Source organism: Cetorhinus maximus, chromosome 2 (genome assembly GCF_964194155.1).
Source record: "Cetorhinus maximus chromosome 2, sCetMax3.hap1.1, whole genome shotgun sequence".
Lineage (NCBI taxonomy): Eukaryota > Metazoa > Chordata > Chondrichthyes > Lamniformes > Cetorhinidae > Cetorhinus > Cetorhinus maximus.
Genome location: NC_135880.1, coordinates 193,099,514 through 193,124,264, shown reverse-complemented (window position 1 = coordinate 193,124,264; position 24,751 = coordinate 193,099,514). Strand labels below are relative to the sequence as shown.

The window sequence follows — 24,751 nt, the reverse complement described above, 5'->3', positions numbered from 1 at the left end:
GGTTAATGAGGAATTCAATCTTATTGGTGTCATCAGGACTGCTGCCCAGCTTCAATTGGAGTGTCCAGTAAAGCGAAGCAAGTGACTACTGTCTGCAGATGTGGCTATATGGCACTGGTGGATCTGCTCGGGACACCTTTCATACAGCCTGACCTGCCTGCAGTCTCTCTGTCTGGGTTACCAGCTTGTTTCTCCTAATTACTGAGTAGGGGAACTCCAACTAGGAAACCCATTTTGTAAAATCGTTCATTCTCATTAACCATGTTAAACATCCTCGGAAGCACCACAAGAGAAGGTGCCCTCTGTAGATGAAGAGACTTCTGAATTGCTGGCAAAGCCAGGACTTATAGCCCATTCCCACAGAAGGCGATGGTGGGCCATTGCCATGTGGTGCTTGGATACAACTGAGTGGATTGATGGGTCACTTCAGTGGAAATTAGGATGAACAATGTGGGACAGGGGTCACATATAGGCCAGACTGGGTAAGGAGACCAGCTTTCCTCCCATAAATGACATTATTGAACCAGTTTGGTTTTTACAACAATTCAACACCATCTTGGTCACTTCAAGCTGATCTCAAATTCTCAATAAGAACATAAGAAATAGAAACAGGAGTAAATCATTTTTGCCCCTCGAGCATGTTCTGTCATTCAATACGGTTATCTGATTGTGGCACTAACACCACTTTCCTGCCTGCCTCCATGACTCGCTTACAGGTCAAAAAATCTGTCTAACTGCCTTAAATATATTCAGTGACAGAGACTCCACCAACTCCTCTTTGGGGTAGAGAATTCGAAAGATTAACAACCCTCTGACAAGAAATATCTCCTCATTTCCATCTCAAGTGGGAGACCCCTTATTTCAAAATTGTGCTCCTCCCAGTTCTAGATTCCCCTAAGAGAAACAACCCTAATTTCCCTCCGAAGTGCCAATGCTGCCAGTAATGGTACAGAGGCCAGAAAAAAATGACAACAATTAACACGAAGGCTCATGATGGCCTTAATTTCAGCCGAGATGGAGTCAGCAGCTGAGCAGCCTGCTAGAAAACTCACAGAAGAAAACAGTGAGATGGTGATAGGAGGAAGGATAGCAGGAGAGAGAGAGAGAGAGAAGACGACACAGATGGCAGTACACTGCTGGCAACAAAATTACACACAGTGAAAATTCATACGTCTTTCATAGTCCAATCAACTGAAGTGCAGATTAATACGGTGATTTTCTGATGTCAGTCGAGGTCGCTAGGTGTTATTTTAATGTTTTCAAACAAACTAGGGGAATGCTAATCATCATTATGACTTTATCAAACTTTCAGTGTATTGTGCCGGGAGTAGTCTGCCGGTTTCTCAGGCTCCATTCCCCCGCTCTCAGGTACTGGCTAACTCGCTGGCTGCACCATTACCTTGGTCAACACCAGCAGACGGCAATTCAATGGTGGCTGTCGTGGTGAAAGCCTCCTCGGCAGAAGCGCCTGGACCCGTCTCTGCAAGATGGAAAGCAGCCAATGAGAACATGTCCCGCATTCTTAGGGAAAGTAATACTGAGCTTCCCCCCTCCTCCCTAACACATGAGGCACCAGTTGACTTCCTCGGCCAAGCGTAATTCAAGCTACCAGAGTACAATGGCACAAGACCTCCATTCGGTGACTGGAGGGTACCACAGGACATTGACCGTTTTATTGATCCATATTTGCAAATGATTGAAAAAAAATGTTTGTGTTTTTAGTCTGAACAGACATTTCTGCTATCCTTCTTTCAGGAAAGCTATTTCAAGTTTAGGGTTTGCTGGGGATACTTTCTTGAGCTCTTGGTATCAGCTGGTGTAAGTCCGACACTCTTTATACTCTGGAATCAGTTCAGACTTGCCAACATCCGCTCATGGGTGGGTGTAACTTAGGAATGTAATGTTACTCCTGCTGAAGCTTCAGTGGAAGATGAGAAGAAATACTAAGAGAAACATTGTAACTGGCCATTTCTGCTACTCCGCTGATCTTCACCCTGACATTAATTTTGGGTGATCTTGGGAATTACAGGGAATTTCTACCCAAACAGGAATTTATCAAAGTCGCTTCTGAGGAAAAAGCATAATGAGAACCCTAACAAAGATGATCAGAAATCTCTACTTGACTATGGGCTACTTACCAAGGGAGAGACTTCAACCAGGCCCCAGGCCTTCAATAGGCTGCTGGACCATCATATGGTGGAAGATTGAAAATGATAATGGGGAAATAACACAGCTGGATGATAAATTTTCAAAAATTGAGCTTGCTAAGAACTATAGTCCTGCCCTATGTGCCAATCCTCCAGGATTGGCCTTCAGCTTCCAGAAATTGAAGATCAATCTCCAGGACACTGCTGCGTGCAATCCAGGAGAAAAATCATTGGAACATTTTTCTTTACCAGATATAAAAATATTGAAAATGGGAAAACAGTCTATTTGGCTGACAGTCAAGCATCATGCAATTGAATAATGAGTCTGTTTGCTTTCCAATTGGCGTAGGAAGGCAGTATATCACAAGGGTGGATGTGTTAGCTGATGAATGGCTGCAGCACGGAGGCAAGTCATGTGATGATACCTCCAGGAATACATTTAATCACAATTGGCAACCTTAGCCTCAGACTAAACAAAGACCAAAAGGTTTTACCAATATTCCAACTTCAACCAGCCAGACACTATTACCTTCTTTGATGGGCGTCTGACCTCAGCAGGTACTACCAGGATTCAGGTTGGGGTGTGGTGGGGTTGCGGGGGGTGTTGGTTGTGGTGGTTGTGAGAATGGAAAACCTTTCCCTACAGGGATAGTAACTGAACAGGATGAGACATCCAAGGCTACTTTCCTGCAGGCTTTGCGATCAGCTCAAGGACAACTCTGGGTGCTGCTGGCCCAGCTCTGGGGCTGTGAGGCCTGGAGAAAACAAAGTAGGTGATAGAAAATCTATCGGGTACCTTCTGCCTGTTCCCTGCCATCCTCAATATCTTCTCCCTCAGTGGGGGAAGTAACATCAGCATCTTCCGGATAATTAATCTGCTCCCGCGATTCACTAGGTGGTCTATGGAAAGGAAGGTGACATGTTTGAGGATTAAGACCATCTCAGTTCATTGTTACCATTTCTCATCTCAGTGGTAAACCCATAAACAGCCATGGAACAATAAAGGTCATTCAGCCCAGCTGTAAACACTAGAGTATAAGATAAGATAGCTTTTGTAACAGCGAATCTGTGCATATCTCTAAAGTTATAGCTGCGGATGAAAGAGCATTGTAATATAGTTCATCTTTTCTTGTTTAATAAATGTTTTATTCTTTTGTTAAAAGTTCATCAGGTGACTCCTGTGACTCTGTTCAGTAGCCACTCTCCACGTATTTAAACAAAATATAAAAGTTAGGGTCTATCAAGCCAGGTTCCACCCTGGGATTTGGCTTGTCCAGTAGTAACATCATCTGGAATCATAACATTGTATTAATATAAACACTGCCACTGTTTTATTGGTTAGAACCGTCTGTTGGCAATGAGCACCAATTTCAAACACACAAACTGCCTTGAAAACCCAAGTTTCACCAGAATATTGCCACACCTTAAAAGGGTTAAATTAGGTACACAGCTGGTGTAAATTTGGTTTGTACTCCCTTGAGTTCAGAAAGGTTGTGATATTTACAATGATGTTGGGATTCTATAGGGTAGATAATGAGAAACTATTTCCTCTGCTGAGGCAGTCCAGAACAAGGAGGTACCATCTTAAAATTTGAGATTTTGGAGACATCTTTTCACACAAACGTTGGTGGAAATCTGGAACTCTCTCTCCGAAAGGCTCTGGATGCTGGGAGAACAATTAACATTTTCAAAGACAAATCTAAACTTTGAGCAGCATCAGGGGTGGGACAGTTAGGGGCAACTGAAAGTGCTGAACATTTTGCTCAGCAAAACCTTGGAAAGCTGTAAGTGTTCATTTTAGGGGTTGTGCAGTACTTACCGCTGAAACAGCAGGTCATGTAGCCCTAAAAAAAGAGGGACAGTTGGTCATTATAATAAATCCATATCTCAACATCACCCATAAACTGGCTAAGGGGGACACTACAGTTACACGGCAAACATATTTCCTCTGAAACCCAGCTGATTTATGTCATTACGTTTGAAGTTATCATTCCTCCTTTATTCAGGAATTCATGACAGCAAATATGATGTTTTCCTCTTCGATTAATTCTCCCTCTGTGCTCAGGGTAACAGAGTAGGGTTGCCAACCCTCAAAGTTTGGCCTGGAGTCTCCAAGCATTAAAGATCAGGACACTGCTACCTGCCAGATATAAAAATATTGAAAATGGGGGGGGAAAGGGCTGTTTGGCTGACAGTCAAGCATCATCCAATTGGGTATTCAGTCTTTTTGCTTCCCAATTGGCGTAGGAAGGCAGTGTGTCACAAGCATGAATGTGTTGGCCGACCATTGGCTGGGGTGTGGGGGCAAGTCATGTGATGAAACTTCCAGGAATAGATTTAATCATAGTTGGCAACCCTATAACAGAGACCCTCTCAGGTCCAGTAGCAGATACTTTTCATGCAATCTGAACTCCTCAACTTGACACTTTGATTCATAACCACACGTATATTGGGCTTTGTGGAGTGCAATGGCTGCCAGTTGCGGCTGTAAACTAACTGACCTGGCCTGAGTATCACAAGCTGCAAGGTGCCTGAGAATACCATCACTTCTGATTTTCCCTCCAAGTCACCCACCATCCCGACTTTGACATATAACACCGTTCATCAGCTGGGAATTTCTGGGCCCTTTGACAACGAGCTGGGAGGTAGAAAGCCTGACATCTTCCCACCACCATGCGATATTACCATCAGCCGCCTGCCAGGGGGCTAATTGAACCACTTAAATGGCCAATTAAGAGACATTTCCTGCCCCCATGGGCAATTTTCCCACATCAGAAGGACCAGCCACCGCAGGAAGAGACCATCTAACGAAACCTGGAAGCCTTCAAGAGGCAACAGCACCACCCGTGCTCAACAACCTCTCTCCACCCCCAAAAATCACTGGGCCTTGGCTGCCCCCAGCCAACCTGAACTCACTTTGAGGGCACCCAGCCACTGAGGTGTTCTCATCTTCCAGGTGAACGCCTAGTGGTAGTGTTTCTGAGGCTGCTGAGCTGTTGGCTTTCTGATTGGGCCGGGGGAAGCTCAGGCCCCACCATTCACACAAGGGCCATGCATTATGTATCTCAAGAAGCCCAAAAAATGGGCACAACCGAATTTCGAGGTTTATCACTCATGCTAACAAATCCGAAAAGTTTAACAGGAATTAGATTGTAAGCATCAAAGAGCTATAATCGTCCAGAACATTTATCTGAATTTATTTATCATCCTGAGGTCACAAAATGCACTATATAAATTACATTTATCAGCATCTTACCATATACAAATTGCACTGTGGGGTGAACCACTAATTGGCTGCCCAGGATCATTTCACATCTTCTGAGATTAGATTCAAAACATATTGTTGAGTCAGTGTAGAGGGGGCTTTATTCTGCATCTACTCCATGTTGTGACTGCCCTGGGAACTGAATGATGGAACAATGTCAGCTTGGCTCAGCTAAAAGGTTGTGGGATCAAGCACTTTTCCAGGATTTGCATATCTAATTGGGACTGACACCCAGGGCAGCACTGAGTGCTGCACACAGTCAGAGGAGCTGTCCTTTGAAAAACTTTGCCAGTGTTAAAGATCCATGCTACTGTTTGAAGTGCAGGGAGTTCCCTAGTGTTCTGACACACATTCGTCCCTCAACCAAAATCAGAAATTACTGTTCATCTCATTGCTGTTTGCGTAGTGAATGGCCACCATGTTTGCCTACATGATAACAGTGATTGCATTTCAAAGAAAGTTATTGCATGTGAGGTGATTTCAGATGTTTGTCAGAGGCATGATAAGGTACTATATAAATACTGCTCTTTTTTCAGGGTAAAGAAGGCTTGCCCCTGTACCTGTGCTGTACCCCTGGAAGTATTTAATGGGAACAGCGTAGAGGGAGCTTAACTCTGTATCTAACACTTGCTGTACGTGCCCAGGAGTGTTTTGTTATGACTCATGGCTAGATTTCCCATCCATTGATTACAAACGAGAAGAAATCTACTTGTGGGATCTTACTATGCAAAAAGTTGACTGCTGCATTTCATGCATTACAAAAGTGATTGCACTTCAAGAATATTTAATTGGCTGTAAAGCACTTTAGGACATCCTGAGGTCACGAAATGCACTATGTAAATGCAAGAACATTTTTTACTGATGTTCACTATCCATGCTCATGCAAAAAAAATGACAACATGGATGAGAAGTAGAACAGCCTAGACCCAAATTCCTGGATGAACAATTAGAAGAATGTAGACACTGGTTGTGTCACTGCTTTCAGAAGAGGAAGATTAAGGCTGGGTAAACTAGTGGAGTACTGAGGAAATTCATCAAAAATGCAACTCGGGACTCAAAGCTGGGAGCACAGCACACCAACGCAGCTCTGTGTGTCTCTGAAACTACCCAGGGATCATTGAGCTGTAGAATGCATTGCTGGCGAGCATTATGTGTTTCAAGTGCTGTCTCTCTGTCTTCAAGGGGGAGCTGAACCACTTCCTAACTGCAGCAGAGATTGCATTATATAGGAGGTAGGTGCCTTTGTGAATAATACTTGATCAATGAGATTTTCCAGAGTATTTCTCCCTTATTCACCCTGGATCTTTTCTCTTGTTCTCGTGCATCTCCCTGGATGACTGCAGGACTGGGGGTGTGGGTGCAGGATGGAGGTGGGATGATGGTGGGCAGAGGTAGGAAGTGTATAGTCACAATCCTCCAGCCAACATGAGGGTGAGGAGAACTCAATGGACCAACTAGCCTTTACCTGCCCATCAATTTCATATCCGAGGAATGAAGATTTTTGAGAATCCTCCAGAATCAGATCCAATTCTCCTGGAAATCTTCGCAGTGAGATTGATGACTTAAAAGGCAGTAGTAGCTGACACTTGATGCCATGTTGATCTGGATTGGCTGGGAATTACTTACATGGAATGTTTTCACGGTTCCTCATAACGTAGAGAAACACCAATACGGTTCCTACTACGGCAACCAGCATTCCGACCACGGCAGCACCAATCACTGCTGGCAAGGCACTAAAAGGAGGGTCAGCTGAAAAATACATGGGTGACAACTCAATACTAGCCTTTTAAAGCAGTTTTATTCAGCCGCAGGAATTAAAAAGGGCATAAATAAGTCTGCCATACAGAAACAGTTAACACATTCATGTGAAATTACGCCAAGTGAAATTTTAACAAGAAATCTCCCAATAAAAGAAACATGGATACATTGGTCTTAATGTGGACCTTAACGAAGGAGAGGAGAGAAGTAGCATGGGAGAGAGGGAATTGTAGAACGTGGCATCCAAGAAGGTTCAAAGCTCTATTACTGATGGCACAGTGAAGCAATCAGGAGTGCAGAGTAGCCAAGAGTTAAAACAGTGAAGAGTTGACAAGGAGATTGGGGCTCTGTAAAAGTCAGGAGGTGGGGAAGTGAGGTCATGAAGGAATCTGAAAACAAGGATGAGGATTTGGAAGTAGACATTCCTGGGAGACAGGGAGCTCAGTAGGGGTCAGCAAGAATGATTAGTGGGCAGGAATTTACATGGAGTGAGCTGGACTTTTGGTGGGTTGATTTTACAATGGGCGCTGACTCCCTTATACCTTCAGGAGAGAGTTAAACTGGTTCTTGATTGGGGCAAAGATCCCATCATATAGTAGGTAAGTGGATTGACAAGTGACAGTTGGTACATGTAATCTCCTAGACTGGCTTTGATTCCCTGAGTAGAGCCTTCAACATGCCTGTGGAAAGTTCGGTGTGCTGACCAAGAGACAGATTTGGATGGAGGAGGTCATGCTTAAGAGACCAAAATATTTGGTAGTGAATTCAACCCCTTCCAAACCAAGGACCAAAAAGAAGGCCTGAGAGACAGTGCTCAGTGCTTGAACACAATGGCCTCAAATCTGCATCTGAGGGGAGATTCTGTCTTTGCCAGATAGGGTGTATGCCAGAAGCTCTGTCAAGATCCAGATACACTGAATACTGGTCTTACACTTCCAATGACCTCCACTTGCTCCAAATAAAGCAAATGATGTGGCAGGCAGGACAAGGCCAAAAGTGAGGACACCCTGTGCTGCGAGTTTCAACTTCTTCAATCTGCACTGGAATATGGATGCACAAATTATTGAAAGCATCAGGGAAGGCTGAGAAAGTGGTTAAAAAGGCACACAGGATCCTGGGCTTTATAAATAGAGGCATAGAGTACAAAAGCAAAGAAGCTACAGTGAATCTTTATAAAACACTGGTTCAGCCCCAACTGGAGTATTGTCCAGTTCTGGACACCACACTTTAGGAAAGTCGTAAAGGCTTTAGAGAGGATGCAGAAAATATTTACAAGAGTAATTCCATAGATGAGGCACTTGAGTTACATGGTTAGATTGGAGATGCTGGGCTTGTTTTCTTAGAGAAGGGAGAGTTGAGAGGAGATCTGATAGAGGTGTTCAAAATCATGAGGAAAGGTCAAGAACTGAAGGACACTAATTTAAGGTGCTTGGCAAAAGAAGCAATGATAAAATGAGGAAAAGATTTTTATTTAGCAAGTGGTTTGGATCTGGAATGCACTGCCTAAGAGGGTGGTGGAGGCAGATTCAATTATGGTTTTCAAAAAAATTGAATAATTCTGAAGAGAAAAATATTGCAGGGCTACAAAGAAAGGGGGACTAGGTGAGTTGCTCTTGCAGAGAGCTTGCATGGACATAATGGGTCAAATGGCCTCCTTCTCTCTTGGAACCATTCCATGGTTTTAATGGCTGTAGGGCATGGTTGGATGGTACATAAAGTGAGATAAGGCATACTACCTTCCCGAAGAAGTGTCATGAAGCTATTAATGTATATAATATTATTGGAAAATATTTTTCTTTTAAAATAGACGTTTAGTCTGTGGGTGTGTCTTAATTGGATTAAAGCCAGCTAGTCTGGGTGCTTTTATATGTGCTAGTTTTGGGATGTAAGAGAGGTAGAGTGCATTTGCATTTTGTTGAATAGAGCATTCAAGAAGGCGAGTGTAATCTGACACCTAGCTAGCAGAGACCAAACAATGTGTTTATATTGCTAATAAAGTTGGTACTATGAAAGGGGTTTTATTGTTAGAAGAGGCTAGTGATACAATGAGAATTTACATTCAATGAGCTGCGCTAGGGATAAGGATAGCAGTTTTGTGTGTGTGGGGCAGAGGCAATGTAAGATCAAAGTAGCTGTAAGCCTACAACTGTCTCCACAGGAACCAAAGCGAGAGGAACCTCATTTTGAATTGATCGTTCCCTCCGGGACACCCTGGTCCACTCCTCCATCACCCCCTACACCTCAAACCCCTCCCACGGCACCTTTCCATGCAACCGCAGAAGGTGTAACACCTGCCCCTTTACTTCCCCTCTCCTCACTGTCCAAGGGCCCAAACACTCCTTTCAAGTGAAGCAGCATATCACTTGCACTTCCCTCAATTTAGTCTATTGCATTCGCTGCTCCCAATGCGGTTTCCTCTACATTGGAGAGACCAAACGCAGACTGGGTGACCGCTTTGCGGAACACCTTCGGTCTGTCTGCAAGCATGACCCAGACCTCCCTGTCACTTGCCATTTCAACACTCCACCCTGCTCTCATGCCCACATGTCCGTCCTTGGCCTGCTGCATTGTTCCAGTGAAGCTCAACGCAAACTGGAGGAACAGCACCTCATCTTCCGACTAGGCTTTATATATAATAGGTTTTATCTCTACCTTTTAGCCTATTTTGATCCCTTCCCCACACCCCACCCCCACTAAGGCTATCTGTACCTTGCTCGTCCTGCTTTCTACCCTTAATTAGCACATTCCTTTAGATATTATCACCACCTTCAACACCTCTTTGTCCTTTTGTCTATGACATCTTTTGGTTATCTCCACCTATCACTGGCCCTCTATCCAGCTCTACCTGTACCGCACCCCCTTAAACCAGCTTATATTTCACCTCTTTTCTATTCTTCCTTAGTTCTGTTGAAGAGTCATACAGATTCAAAACATTAACTGTGTTCCTCTCCACAGATGCTGTCAGACCTGCTGAGTTTTTCCAGGTATTTTTGTTTTTGTTTTGGATTTCCAGCATCCGCAGTTTTTTGCTTTTATCTCATTTTGAATTTGTAAGGTGAAAATGCTTTGCCTGGTGTCTGGTTAAGTCTATGGGTTGCTGTTGCCTTAATGGAGATTATCTTAGGAATTTGTTAAAAATTATGATAGTAGAAATTTGTAGCCATGTGTATATATTTAGCTTGTGTGAATTAATAAAATGTTTCATTTAGTTTAATATAAAACCTGTCAAGAACTGATGGTCTGATTCCTGAATTTCGAGTTGCATCTCAAACATACCACTTAAAAATATAGGTAATGACAGTTGTTTAAAGTTTCCCTCTGGGATTTTTAAATAACTGATCTTTACCAAACTGCTGGGTCATAACAAGAAGCAAGTGGATCCCCCTGCCCCCAAAGGCATAATCGTAGGATGGTTACAGCACAGAAGGAGACCATTCAGCCCATCGTGTCTGTGCCAGCTCTCTGCAAGAGAAATTTACCTAGTGCTGCTCCCCTGCCTTTCCGTGTAGTCCTTGCATTTTTTCCTCTTTGGATAATGATTCAATTCTCTTTTGAAAGTCACAATTGAACAAGCCTCCAGCACACTTTCAGCCAATGCATTCCAGATCCCGACCATTCAGTGCATAAAAATATTTTTCCTCATGTCACCATTGCTTCTTTTGCCAATCACCTTAAATCAATGTCCTCTGGTTCTTGATCCTACCACCAATGGGAATAGTATCTCCTTATCTGTTCTGTCCAAACCATCATGATTTTGAACACCTTGATCAAGTCTCCCCTCATATTGTACTCCCATATGTGAATCTGTGTTCTCAGTTCATCTGCCTTTGTCCCTATTCTCGCATTGAAGTATATACCTCTTAGCACTGCCAAACTTCCTTGTTATCTATTTTCTAGCATATATTTGCTCTGCTTTCCAAACACTTTTACTAATTATCTGCCTTTCATTTCCAACTTTTCTTCTCTCCTTTCTGAATCTACTCACACTTTCTTATCCTCTTGGCAAGCTAGTTTACACTCTCCCCAGCCACATAAGGGAAATACCCTGCAAGGATATTGACGCTGGCCCTACTGAGGTTTTTTTGTATTCTTTCACAAGATATGAGCATCGCTGGCTAGGCCAGCATTTATTGCCCATTTCTAATTGCCCGTGAGATGGTGGTGGTGGTGAGCCGCCTTCTTGAACCGCTGTGGTCCATGTGGTGCAACCTATCTAACTTGTATAGGTTCCAGCTCCCCCAAAAGCAGTGCAAATGCCTCTGGAATCTAAAACCTTCTCTCCTACACCACCTCTCTGGCCTGTACTCAGCAACTCTATCTTCCTATTTCTGTACTCACTGGCACATAGCACCAGGAATAATCCAGGAATTAGCACTTTTGAGGTCCCACTTTTTAATCTCTCTCCTAGCTGTCTAAACTCTGCTTTCTTTCTGCTGATGTCATTGGTACCAATGTGAACCATAATCTCTGACTGTTCATCCTTCCCCACCCCCCTCGTCAGAAGGTCCTGTAGCCATTCAGTGACATCCTTGACCCTGACACAAGGGAGGCAACAAACCATCCTGGAGTCCCGTTGGAAGCCCCAGAATCACCTGTCTGTTTCCCTGACGATTGAATTCCCAAGCACTATTACTCATCCACACTTCTTCCTCCCCTCCTGTGCAGATGAGCCACCCATGGACTTGGCTCTGCCTGCACTCCTCAGAGGGACTGTGACTCTCAACAGTATTCAGAACTGAACGCCGGTTGGACAGCGGGATGCACCCATGGGATCCCTGCCCTGCCTATCTGCCTGGCCCTCCTCCTTGTCCTTTTGGTGGCCACCCATCCCCATTCTGTCTGAACATTTAAAATCTGCTGTGTGACCACCTCCAGAAAGGAGCTATCCACTAAGCTCTCAGCCTTATGATTTAATGAAATGTTTTAAGTGCTCCTCTGATATCAATGATGGTTTTCTGGGGGGCATTGGGAGGGTGGCAGGTGGCATCACCTCGCTGGGCTGGACATCTTTTATCCAGAGCCTACAGCAGGGACACTAATCACTGTCTTCAAGTGAAGGACAGCTCACTCCTGGAGCTTGTTCCCCTGACTCTACAAACTTCAGTAAAAGATCTCCATGGGGACATAATCCTGCAATAATTATCAGGACTGCGTCCAAGTGTCGGGGCTTAATCACAAAAACAAAGAAAATGCTACCGGAATGAGATGCGGAAAAATTACAATGTAAAGAGGACAACAGTAGAGAAGATAACATTTCACTGCCAAACCAGAGGAATTACACAACTATAAGGGCTGACAAATTTGGAGGTCATGGTGGGAATGTGGAGTGAGTCATGCGGTGGAAAATGCAAAGATTCTTTCTAATGTACAATATTGGTGCATATGCAAATTAACACTCTCCCTCTTCAACAATTCCTGCTTCTATAAAGTTCAAGCTCATGCAAGACCAGAATCTTGCTCCAACATCTGAGGAGGTTCTTCTACATCTCTCACACTATTAGAGAACATATTAGAAATAGTTGGTTTATCTTTTTACTTACAGCCTCAATTTCCCAATCCCTATCTTTACTTTATCAGTTCTACTATAGTTATTGCTCCTCTCAACTTCTCTTATTGTCTTATGCTCCAAAATAAACCCACCTCATCCACACATTCTTCCTTCTCCCTTATCACCAATGTTTTTATTATTTAAGGGATGTGGGCTTCATTGGCTAGGACAGCATTTATTCAATGTTTTGCAATCAAGACTCACATAACCATCTCACACTCTAACTCATTATGTCATAGAACCTCACTCCCACTTTACTGTTCCTCCAGAAACCTACGGGCTTTTAAAACCAAAGCTGACCATTATTTCTTGAATTATCTCCTCTTCCCTGCTACACACACAATTGGTTTTAATCCTTTACCTGGGTTTCTTAACAGTACCATTAGCTTCATTAGAGACTACACTGATATTCTACATAGTGTCTGCCGTGAAATCTACAGTGACTTATGGATACGGTAACATCAAAATAGTGTCACAGAAATTTTAACGAGGTCACCTCTCCAAGCAGTTTTGAGGGCAGGGTTGGTTTAAACCAGTGAGGGTCTTAGTTCATGTTAACAGAAGGTTGGACATGGATGAGATCTCTCACCCTTTCTGATTAATGACAGTCTTTCTGATTATTCAGATCAATATGGTACCAAGTGTTGGATTTCACTGGCTTTCAAGCCATCAGTCCCATTGTGATGATACAGAGCCTGAACACCATCTCCTCATACCTCCATTAGAAGGTATGCAGTTTGAAACAGTTCAGGCCAGTCTAAAAAATGATGCCCGTATATCAGAAATTACACTGATGTCTCCACCATCCCACAAATTATAAATCAGTAATCACAACAGGAGATCATCATGGTTTGTCTGGTGCTTCGAAAGAGGAAATGGTGATGCAGTGGTAACATTACTGGATTAATGGCCCAGGCTAATGCTCTGGTGACATGGGTTCAAATTCTACCACAGCAGCTGGTGGAATTTTACTTCAGTCAATAACAAATCTTCAAAGTGACCATAAAACTATCAGCGATTATTGTAAAAGCCCTAATTCGCTAATGCCCTTTAGGAAAGGAAATCTGCCATTCATACCTGGTCTGACCTACTTGTGACTCCAGATCCACAGCAATGTGGTTGACTCTTAACTGTCCTTTGAAATGGCCTAGCAAGCCGCTCAGTTCAAGGGCAATTAGGGTTGGGCAATAAATGCTGGCCTTTCCAGCGACACCCACATCCCATGAAAGATTTAAAAAGCTATCCAATTAATCCCATTCCTCTGCTCTAGTCCCAAAGCCCGACATATTTTTCCTTACCAAGTATATATCTAATTCTCTTTTGAAAATGATTACTCCTGGTCCACAAGAAAATCTTTATAAAATAACTTTGGCTAACTGTCTCAGCCCTTTTCCGAATGCACTACTACTTGTTGCCTGGTGTTTATGGCAAGGTCAGCAGCGTGGGTTAAAATGGCATTGGGGGTCTGAATTCTGCTATCAGACCCTGATATCTGCATTTTAGTGAGAGCCTCACCAGTCAGTGGTTTTGGACTTCATAAACTTCCTGAAACTTGCATGTTGAAATACCTGCAGGAATGCATGAGACATCAAGCCAGAGAGCAAGACATTGTAGCGATTTAAATCTCTCCCTCCACTTATCCCATCCTCATTGGGCACACAGGGTTAAAATTAGCCCTGCATTAAGGCAATGGACAATGGACAACCAGTAGGAATGATGTTCAGCGTATGCTATAGGCCATTAATAGTGGGGAGGAGATAGTGGAGCAAATTTACAGGCAGATGACAGAAAGATGTAAGAGATATAGAGTATTGATAATGAGGGATCTCAATTATCCTAATATAGGCTCGGATAGTAATAGGGTAAAAGGCAAAGGTGGGGAGGAATTCCTGAAATGTATACAAGAGAACTTTCTTCATCAGTGTGTTTTAAGCCCAAGGAGGAAGAGAGCAGTCCTGGATCTAGCTCTAGGGAATGAAATGGGGCAAGTGGTGCATGTTTTAGCAGTGATCAGAGCCGACCAACTGTGTTCTAAAGAAAATCAAAGTGAACTGTCCCAGGGAAACAGGTAAGTGGTTGGTTGGTGAGAGTTGTTCTCTTTTTCTCTCCAAAGCAGGATGAGAGCATTCGTTCAAATTAGGAGCTGGGGAATTTAAAATTTTCAATTGGCGTCTGTATAACTGTTAGTAAATTAATAAGAGTATAAGCATAGAGGCTTTAATCAAAATTAATTGTTTAAACAGGTACTAACTAGATTGTTAAAGAGGGAATAGAGGGATTTTTTTTAGGTTATGGATGGGCATCTCAGACCTATTGCTTGCAATTCCCACACCATATTGGGGCTTCGAAACACATCACTTGCCTTGGGGGGCCACATGTGTAGGAAGGATTTCTGAGCTTGAGACGCAGCTGGAGTCTCTGCGGAACTTCAAGGATGATGAGTGTTTCCTGGATTGTATATTCCAGGAGATGGCCATTCCACAGGCAGTAAAGTGTTCAGGATAGTATGTTGCCATCGGGAAGAAGGCAGGAAGTACAGAGGTCCTCAGGGTGTGCCCAGTGCTCAGAATTGGGGGGTGCTGGGAGTGACGGTACCCTGAAGGATTGCAGTCTAGGCCATGGCACCAATGGGCAAGGGGCTGTAAAGGAGGGAACAGCAAAGAGTAGAAAAACAGTTGTTCCAGGTGATTCCATAGTCAGAGGGACAGACAGGCATTTCTGTAACTGTCTTCATGAATCCTGCATGGTGTGTTGCCTCCCTGGTGCCAGGGTAAAGGAGATCACACAGAGGGTGCAGAATATTCATTGGTATCAACAACATAAAGAGAGCAGATATTGAAGTCATATAGTCAGATTTTCAAGACCTAGGGAGGAAATCTTTTAAAAAGGGCCTCAAAGGTAGTAATCCCTGGATTACTCCCAGTGCCAAGTGCTAGTGAGAGTAGAAATAGGAAGATAAGGCAAATCAATACATGGCTTGAGGCATGATGCAGGAGGAAGGGCTTCAGGTTCTTGGGACATTGGGACCAGTCTGGGGCAGAAGACACCAATTCAAAAAAATTGGGATGCACCTCAATAGGACTGGGAACAATGTCCCAATGGGGAAGTTCACTAGTGTGGTCAGGGAAAGTTTAAACTAAATTGGTGGGGGGACGGGCACCAGTAGATAGTAGATAAGAGAAATAAGGTGCAGAAAGTGAGAGTGTTGGACAGTAGTAGAAAAGGGAGCAGCTCTATATTAGATAGAAGCAACTACAAAGGACTACGAGGAATACAAAGGCAGGATTATGATGCATGTATGTAAATGCACAAAGTGTGGTGAATAAGATTTATGAGCTACAAGTACAAATAGCCGTGTGGGAATATGAGGTAGCGCAAATAATGGAAACGTGGCTTAAAAATGGTGACAGGTGGGCATTTAATATACAAGGATATAAAGTTGTCAGGAAAGATAGGGAAGGGAAAAGAGGGATGGGTGACAGTGCTGATTAGGTAAGATATTGTATTATTGGAAAGAGAGGTTTGCCTTGAGGGACCAAGGGCAGAATCCATCCGGTTAGGGTTGAGAAGCAAAAGGATATGATCATGCTAGTGGAGGTAGTCTATAAGCCTCCAAATAGTAAGAGAGCAAGATAGAGGGCTGAATCTGCAGGGCAATCACAGAGATGTGCACAAACTATAGAGTGGTGATATTGGGAGACTTTACCCAACTATCAATTAGGATAATGTTAAAGAAAAGGGTAAGGAGGGGGAGGAATTTCTGAACTGTGTTTAGGAGAACTCCCTTGATCAGTATGTTCTTGATCCAACTAGAAAGGATGCATTGCTGGGTCTGGCGCTGGGAAATGAGGTGGGCCAAGTGTCTGTCAGGAGCGTTTAGGTAAGAGTGATCATTGCATCATAAGGCTTAGATTAGAAATGGAGAAGAGCAAGAAACAATATAAAGTAGAACATCTAAATCAGAAGGGGGTGAATTTCAATGGGATGAGAAGAGATCTATTTAGGGTAAAATGGAACAAATGCTGACAGGAAAACCTCTAATGGAACAATGGGTGATCATTAAGGAAGAGATGCTTCAGGTACAGGCCAGGTATATTCCAGCAAGGGCGAAAGGTAAGAGAACCAAATCCAGGGCTTCTTTGATGATGAGGAAGATAGAGGTTATGTTGAAGCAAAAAAAAGAGGGTGTACAATGCGCATCAGATGAAATCTTCAAGCAAGACCCATCCAGGTCAAATACAAAAGGTTGAGAGGGGAAGCGAAATGGAAAATAAGAGTGTCAAGGAGAGACTATGAGATAGAATGGCAGTCAACATAAAAAGCAACCCAAAACTCTTCTACCAGCATTTAAATAGTAAGCAGATAGTAAGAGGTGGAGTGGTCCTGTTGGGGACAAAGAGGGTGATATATGCTTAGGGCAAGTTTAGTACTGAGGGAATTCTTTGTATCAATGTTTACTAAGAAATAGGAATCTGATAATATATCAGTAGAAGTGGAGATAGTAAAGGTAATGGATGGGGTGAAAATTGAGAGGGAGGAAGTACTGGAAAGTCTGGATATATTTAGAGTAGATAAGTCAGCTGATCCAGATGGTTTTCATCCCAGATTGATAAAGGAAATGGGGATGGAGACTGCGGAAGGGCTTATCATAATATTTCAATCTTCCCCAGATACAGGGGAGGTGCCAGAGGAGTGGCAAATGTGACACCTGTATTCAAGAAAGAATGCAAGGACAGTCCTGGCAACTACAGGCCAGTTAGTTTAACATCAGTGGTGTGTAAGGTTTTAGAAACAATAGTCAGGGGAAAAATCAACAGGCACTTGGGGAGGTTTGGGTTAATTAAGGAGAGCCAACATGGATTTGTTAACGCAAAACATGCTTGACTAATCTAATTGAATTTTTTGATGAAGTAACAGAGAATGTTGATAAAGGGAATGTGGTTGATGTTGTCTGTATGGATTTTAAGGAAGTATTTGGCAAAGTACCACATAAAAGGCTGGTTAACAAAATTGAGGTTCATGGGTTAGGGGTGTCAGTATCAAATTGGATAAAAAATTGGCTTAGGGGCAGCAAACCGTGAGTCATGACAAATGGTTATTTTTCAGACTAGAGGGTGGTAAACAGTAATGTTCCCCAAGGGTCGGTGCTAGGACCACTGCTTTTATTGTTATATAAATGACTTGGATATTGGAATACAGAGTAAAATTTCAAAATTTTAGGTTTAGGAAGGATGAGAGGGTGCGGAGGAAATTTACTAGAATGAGATGAAGGATGAGGGTATAATATTTATGGAGGGACTGAAAAAGCTGGGACTACTCTCTTTAGAGGTGTGAAGGTTAAGGGGAGATTTAATAGAGGTGTTCAAAACTATGAAGCGTTTTAATAAGGAGAAACTGTTCCCGGTGGCAGAAGGGACAATAGGTAGAAGGCACAAAATTAAGGTAATTAGCAACAAATGAACCCAACAAGAAGGAGATCAACTTGACAGTGAGAATCTGAATCCAACAGAGAGGAGTTGACCCCAGCAGTGCAATGAAATAACCAAAAAAATAAGGAGATGACTTCTTGGCTCAAGTAATGCATTGAAGCCCAGCCCAGTTAATGACAGTATCTTTGCAAATGTTAGTTTGACCCTCTCCATTGTTATGCATAGTAACCTCTCCAACCCAGTTTACTTAATGACCAGGTCAGCATCAATTATATAAATAAAATCAGTTGTAAGAGAGAGGCCTGTGGCTAATAACTGAACTGTTAATCATCAGAATGAAAAATCTGATTCAAAGTTCATTTCAAAGGGTTATCAGGAAACTTTCCTTACTTGAGGATAAATATTTGGAATTATCTGCCGAGTGAGGAAATGGGATATAACATTGGACTGTTCAAAATGCAGATGGCTATCATGATAGGAAAGTAGTGTCAGAGAATGAAGGTAGAACAAGGTAAGGCTGCAAGCGAGTTAGGGTATCCGAAGATTAGGGTATTGTCCAATTAGGGTACCTGAAAGTCAGGTTATTAACTGGTTAGGATACCTAATGGTTAGGGTATCTGAAGGTTAAAGATATCAGGTTGTTAGGGTATGAGAGTGTTAGAATACTAACCAGTTAGGGTGCTGTATGATTAGGGTACCTGATATATGTATTAGCTAGTTAGCATATTGGATATCAGGGTAGCAAAGGATTAGTGTGCTAGTCAGTTAAGATATTAGCCAGTTGATATATTAGCCAGTTTGGATACCAGAGGATTGGGATACTTGAAAGGCAAGTTTCCATGAGCCACATAACTCATTCTGTCCTAGACTTTTCTTTGTTAACAATAATCAACGACAAAAGATTCTCATCAGCTTGAGCTGGACTAGATTTGAACCCATCATCTTATCACCTCATGTTCATACATTAAACATTGAGCACCTGATCTTGCATCAGAGAGAGAGAGTTCGCATCTTCACCCTCTGAAATAGATTGAATCAGTCTCAGGTGAAAAGTCTGGTCCCAGAAGCCTTTGATGTGACCCCTGATGGATAGCACCGTGTCATCCTCTTTTCTCTAAGAACTCATTACTAATTCATCAGACTGATATTTCACACACATTGGCCTACATATTAACAGGGGTGGATTACATAGACAGGGGCAGAATTTCAGATGGGAACTGTGGAGTTCAGTAACTCTGTAGCCTGCAGCTCTTCTCATTGACAGATCACCTCCAGGAAACCAGCCTGATTCACAGACTTGGCTTCCAGTCAGGCAGGGAGGACTCTGCAGCAGGCTACAGGAGTAGATAGGTCTCCTTCACAGCCCTGGGTTTGGGCGGGGTAGGGGGTGGGGGGTAGGGAGTGGGGGGAGGGCAGGAGAACGGGGAAGTGAGGCTCAATCCATAACCCCCAGGTGGGGTGGGGATAGAATTCAATCCCAGAAAGGGATTCGGTTCTGACACCAGCAGGCGTCCTGATCCCAAGGGATCCGATCCCTGACCTGGGCGGGGCAGTGCCCTAACCCACGGGGTACTGATTACCGGGGCCGAGGGCGGGGGGTGCGGTTTCTAATGTGTGAGAGCTTGGATGGCCAGGGGAAGTACTCCTTGCTTCTCCTGGACCATAAGAAGTGCTGTAAAGGCCCTTCTCCTCAAAGCTGTCCTCACCTCCCTTCAGCTGTTGGCTTTCCTCCAGCCCGGTTTCACTTTGTAAAATCCAGTTAAATCAGAGGCTGCCACCCTTTTAAAATATTTAAATTCCCAACCAGCCTCCTGGGAGAAGGTTTGCTGCCGGCCTCTTGATCCACCTCCACTAAACATGGGAACACGGGTGTCGGAGGAGGAGTGGGGTCAGGTTTCAGATTTTTAATCGTCTTTCCCAAACTCAACCCAACACTCATTTGGTTGTTAATACTCAGCCTTGCATTTCACACAGACTCCAGCAGCTTAACAACTGCAACATTTGAAGAAAAAATACAATTCTCAGCAAGTTATAGACCTGAATCTCTCATTCCTAGCCTATTCTATTTAAAACTAGTCTTCAAACAGCACTATTCTTAGAAAGCATACAAAGTAAGATTTAAATCATCATTTATGTAGAGTCAGTGCTCATTACTATAAACTCCAAGGTACAGGAAGTAAACTGAGTCTATCAAGAGTCCATCTTAATACAGTTGTGTGTCTTCTCTCCAAACGATTTGGGATTTTTACCCAGTCCAGAGACCATGTTTGTCTTTTGAGGAGGTTTGCATTGAGACAGTTTATAACGATGAGATTTCAATGGGAGACAATCAAAATTCAGTAATACCAACATGAAAATTATAGCTCATTAATAAATAATTTCTGATTCTTGAATCAAATAAATTGCAGCACAGAAAGAGGCCATTCAGCCTGTTGAGCCGTTGGAAATCATTAGCTTTTCAACAGCAAATGTCTACTTAATGGTCCACCCTTTGCCTATATCCGCTTTATAATCCTCCTTTTCCTGTTTAGACTATGAACTCTCCTCTGCAATGAGTTTTTTAACATGCTGGTTGCAGGAAACAGGTTATCAAATGGGCTACAGCAGTTATAATTTAGGAAACCAACTGTAAATGGGAAGAGGCACGACACTGGAATCCATCCCTTCCGCTGGGAACAGGCAGTCCAATGGTCAGCTGTAAACTGGAATGAAAAGGGGTTAGATCAGAGTGCCAGATCACATACAGTACAGTGACAGATCCACCAAATGCAATCGTCCTTTATCCGCAGGCCTAAGCGTAACAAGTGGGCCCCTTTCTTAAAAAAATTTAAGTGAGCACAGCAAACTCTACCACACAAAGCAAAATAAACAAATAGAATGGTTAGCATTTTGGAGAATGAAGAGGCCTCCAACTAGGTCCCAAATGGATCAGCTAAGAATCAACCTGTCTTAACACTAGAGTCACAGAAATGACAACAGTTCCTTCGGGATTCATTGCTTTGCAGACCCAGAATTTGCAACACAACTTCTGGGTTCCCCTCAGAAATTCTCTGTTGCTTTGGATCAATCCAATAAACTGTCTCACTATCCAATGCAGCCTCTGTGGGAAGATGCTGGATTGGATAGAACCATAGAAGAGCCCAGAAGGAGGCCTTTCAGCCCATTTGGGTTTGCACCAGCTCTCTCCAAGAGCAATCTAGTCAGTCCCACTCTGCCATTTGTTCACCATATCCTTGCAATTATTTCTCCTTCAAGTATTTATCCAATTCCGTTTTGAAAATTACTATTGAATCTGTTTCTACTGCTCTATCAGACAGCACATTCTAAATCCTTAACTTGCCTAAAATAGTTTTTCCTCATGTCGCCTCTGGTCCTTTAGCCAATCACTTTAAACCTGTTCCTTTCAGCCACTGGAAACAATTTCTCTTTACCCTTATGTAAACCCTTCGAAGGTTTTCTGCCAATGTGTTCCTATCCTATTCTCTTCTTCTAAAGGGAGTGACTCTCACCAGTATGCTCCATCTGCCCTCAGTACAACAAATAGTGACAGCACAGGAACAGGCCATTCAGCCCAGCTGCTCTATGCTAATAATTATGCTTTACAAGAGCCTCCTCCCACCCTACTTTATCTCAACCTATCAACCCTATCAGCATATCCCTCTAGTCCTTTCTCCCTCGTGTACTTACCCTACTTCCTCTTAAATGAACAAAGGATGGTAGAAGTTTGGAACTCTTTTCTGCAAACATTAACTGATGCTGGATCAATTATTAATTTTACCTCTGAGACTGATAGAAGTTTGTTAATCAAATATATTAAGGGATATGGGGCAATGCTGGGTATATGGGGTTGGGTTGTAGATCAGCCATGATCTACTTATTGAATGGCGCAACAGGTACAAGGAGATAAATAGTCTACTCCTGTACCATCACACATCCCACCTGTTATATGTTCACCTATTATACATCTACAATACACACCTCGCCCGATATATAGCCTACCCATTAAATACAGCCACCCTTTATATATCCAGCCATTCCATACTCACCTGTTATACATCCTGCTGGTTATACACCCAACCGTTACACACCCTGCCCATTACACACCCACCCATTACATGCCTGCCCATTACAGACCTGCCTGTTACACACCCCGCCCATTACACACCCAGCCAGTTACACACATGCCTGTTACACACCCACCCATTATATACCTGCCCGATACAAATAGCACCTATTACACATCTCACCCTTTATACATCCTTGCATTATATACCCATCCATTATACACTGCGGCCATTACCACAGTCTCCTGTTGTACACCCTATCATTATACACCTGCCAGTATTACACCCCGCCATTACACATCAGCACGTTATACACCACACCTATTACACGCCCTCCACACCACGTCACATTATTATAAACTCTCCCCTTATACTGCCGCCCATTACACAGTCTTCCGTTACATACCCTACCTGTTACACACCCCGCCTATTATAGACCCCCCATTACCACTCGCCCTTTATACACTGTACCCATTACACACCTATCTTGTTATACACCCACCTGTTACACACCCACCTGTTTTACACCTTCCTGTTAAAAACCCTGCCATTATACACCCATCCATTACACACCGCCTAGTTTTCCTATTTTTAAGATGGAGATGAGGAGGAATTTCTTCTACCAGAGGGTGGGTAATCTTTGGAATTCTCTTCCCCAGAGAGCAGTGGCAGTTGGGCCCTTGAATATATTCAAGGCTGAGTTAGACAGGATTTTTACAAGGAGTCAAGGGTTATGGGAGGCCAGCAGGAAAGTGGAGTTAAGGCCACAATCAGGTCAGCCATGATCAAGCTGAATAGCGGGGCTGGTTTGAGGGGCTGAATGGCCTACTCCTGTTCCTATTTCTTATACTTTTATTTTCTTATGTGTCCCATTTTATACCATCACTGAGATGGCTGAGTGGGTGTTGCATACACTGGGTGTGCTAGCTCTGCTGAGTGATCTGATTGATCGGGCACTTTTGTTCCACTTGCTGGATGAAGCATATATTGAGGAGTTCTTTGGCTATTTCCCTTTCCCTCCATTTCCTGGGATGTGGTTCCTCCATGGATATTGGGCACGCCCTAGTACTTTGTCAATGTGACCTTTCTCTCATTTGACGATTGATGTTTATTGTCACCAAGCAATTTCACGATGGGATGTGTCACTGGAAAGCTCAGTACTATCTACACAATATCCACACACCCCACAGGGATTACCGGAATGTGACCAGGCGCAGGAACCTTGGCTCATTTTTCGCATTATCTAACCACAGGATGCTGAAACCAATAGTCACTCTGCTCCCATTTGCTATGACTGAGATAGGCTAACCCTACAGAGACCGGGGATTGGCCCTGTGGCCTCCTGGTCGGAGTGTTCAATCTCACAGTAAGATGCTCCCTTTACCCAGTAAGTGACTGTGAGAGTTTTGAGGAGATTTTAGTTAGTGCTTTTTAATATGATTTAAAAGGAGAAGAATATCAATGGTGAAGATATATGAGCTCTGCTACCCACTCCCAGCATTTATCTGTCTGCTTCCCTGCACGAATACTCTCAAAGCCAAGATTCTACCCTCCACAGTCGCACAACTCCCTCAATAGAACAGCTGAGAAGCTGCCTCCAGACCTGGGAGTCTGGGCTTTCCTCTTCTGTGTTTGGACCTGTGAGGTTTAGATTAGAAAAAACCCATTCCCCTACCCACAACCCACCACAACATCATTCCTATCTGAGTTACCTTGGATCATCTTGAAGTGAATTTATTAGGCTTTTTTTAATGATTGTTACAGTAGTTACAGCTCTGGACCAGGAACCCAGGTGCTTCAACAATAAGTGTACCATACTGGTCTCATTATTTAAGAAAAGATATAAATGCATTAGAAGAAGTTCAGAGAAGGTTTACTAGATTAATAGCTGGAATGGGTGGATTGTCCTATGAGGAAAGGTTGGACAGGCTTGTATCCGTTGGAGTTTAGAGGAGTAAGAGGAGATTTGATTAAAACATATAAGATCCTGAGGGAACTTGACCAGGTGAATGTGGAAAGGATATTTCATCTAGTGGGAGAATCTAGAACTCGGGATCACTGTTTAAAAATAAGGGGTCGCCCATTTAGGACAGAGATGAGGAAAAAACATTTCTCTCAGAGGGTTGAGAGGCTTTGGAATTCTCTTCCTCAAAAGGTGGTTGAGGCAGAGTCTTTGAATATCTTTAAGGCGGAGGTAGATAGACTCTTGATAAGCAAGGGGGTGAAAGGTCAGCGGAAGCAGGCTGGAATATGAGGTTAAAATCAGATCAGCCATGAGCTAATTGAATGGCGGAGCAGGTTTGAGGGGCCGAGTGGCCTACTCCTGCTCCTAATTCATATGTTTGTAGGTATGTTCATTGTGAGTAGAATTAAAATCATCCGGTAATTCGTAACATGTGAAAAGACCATAAAGGCCGCCAGATTGTCGAAAACCTAATGTCCTTAAGGGAAGGGAGACTCCCAACCCTCTGCCTGGTTTGACCTATATGTTGGCTATTAATTTCCTCTGCAGTGACCCACCAAACCATTGTAGAAGCAAT

At 43.2% G+C, this 24,751-nt stretch overlaps 1 protein-coding gene across 1 annotated transcript in view; it reads right to left on the bottom strand.

Annotated features, from left to right (window-relative positions):
* Positions 1–1,300: 1,300 nt before the first annotated feature.
* The window catches only part of vsig10l2 (V-set and immunoglobulin domain containing 10 like 2), a 58,145-nt gene continuing 34,694 nt past the window's right edge, over positions 1,301–24,751 (bottom strand). Inside the window, 3 exon segments of the mRNA XM_078559710.1 lie at positions 1,301–1,480; positions 2,944–3,047; positions 7,039–7,161. Coding sequence (XP_078415836.1) covers positions 1,301–1,480; positions 2,944–3,047; positions 7,039–7,161 — 407 coding nt within the window.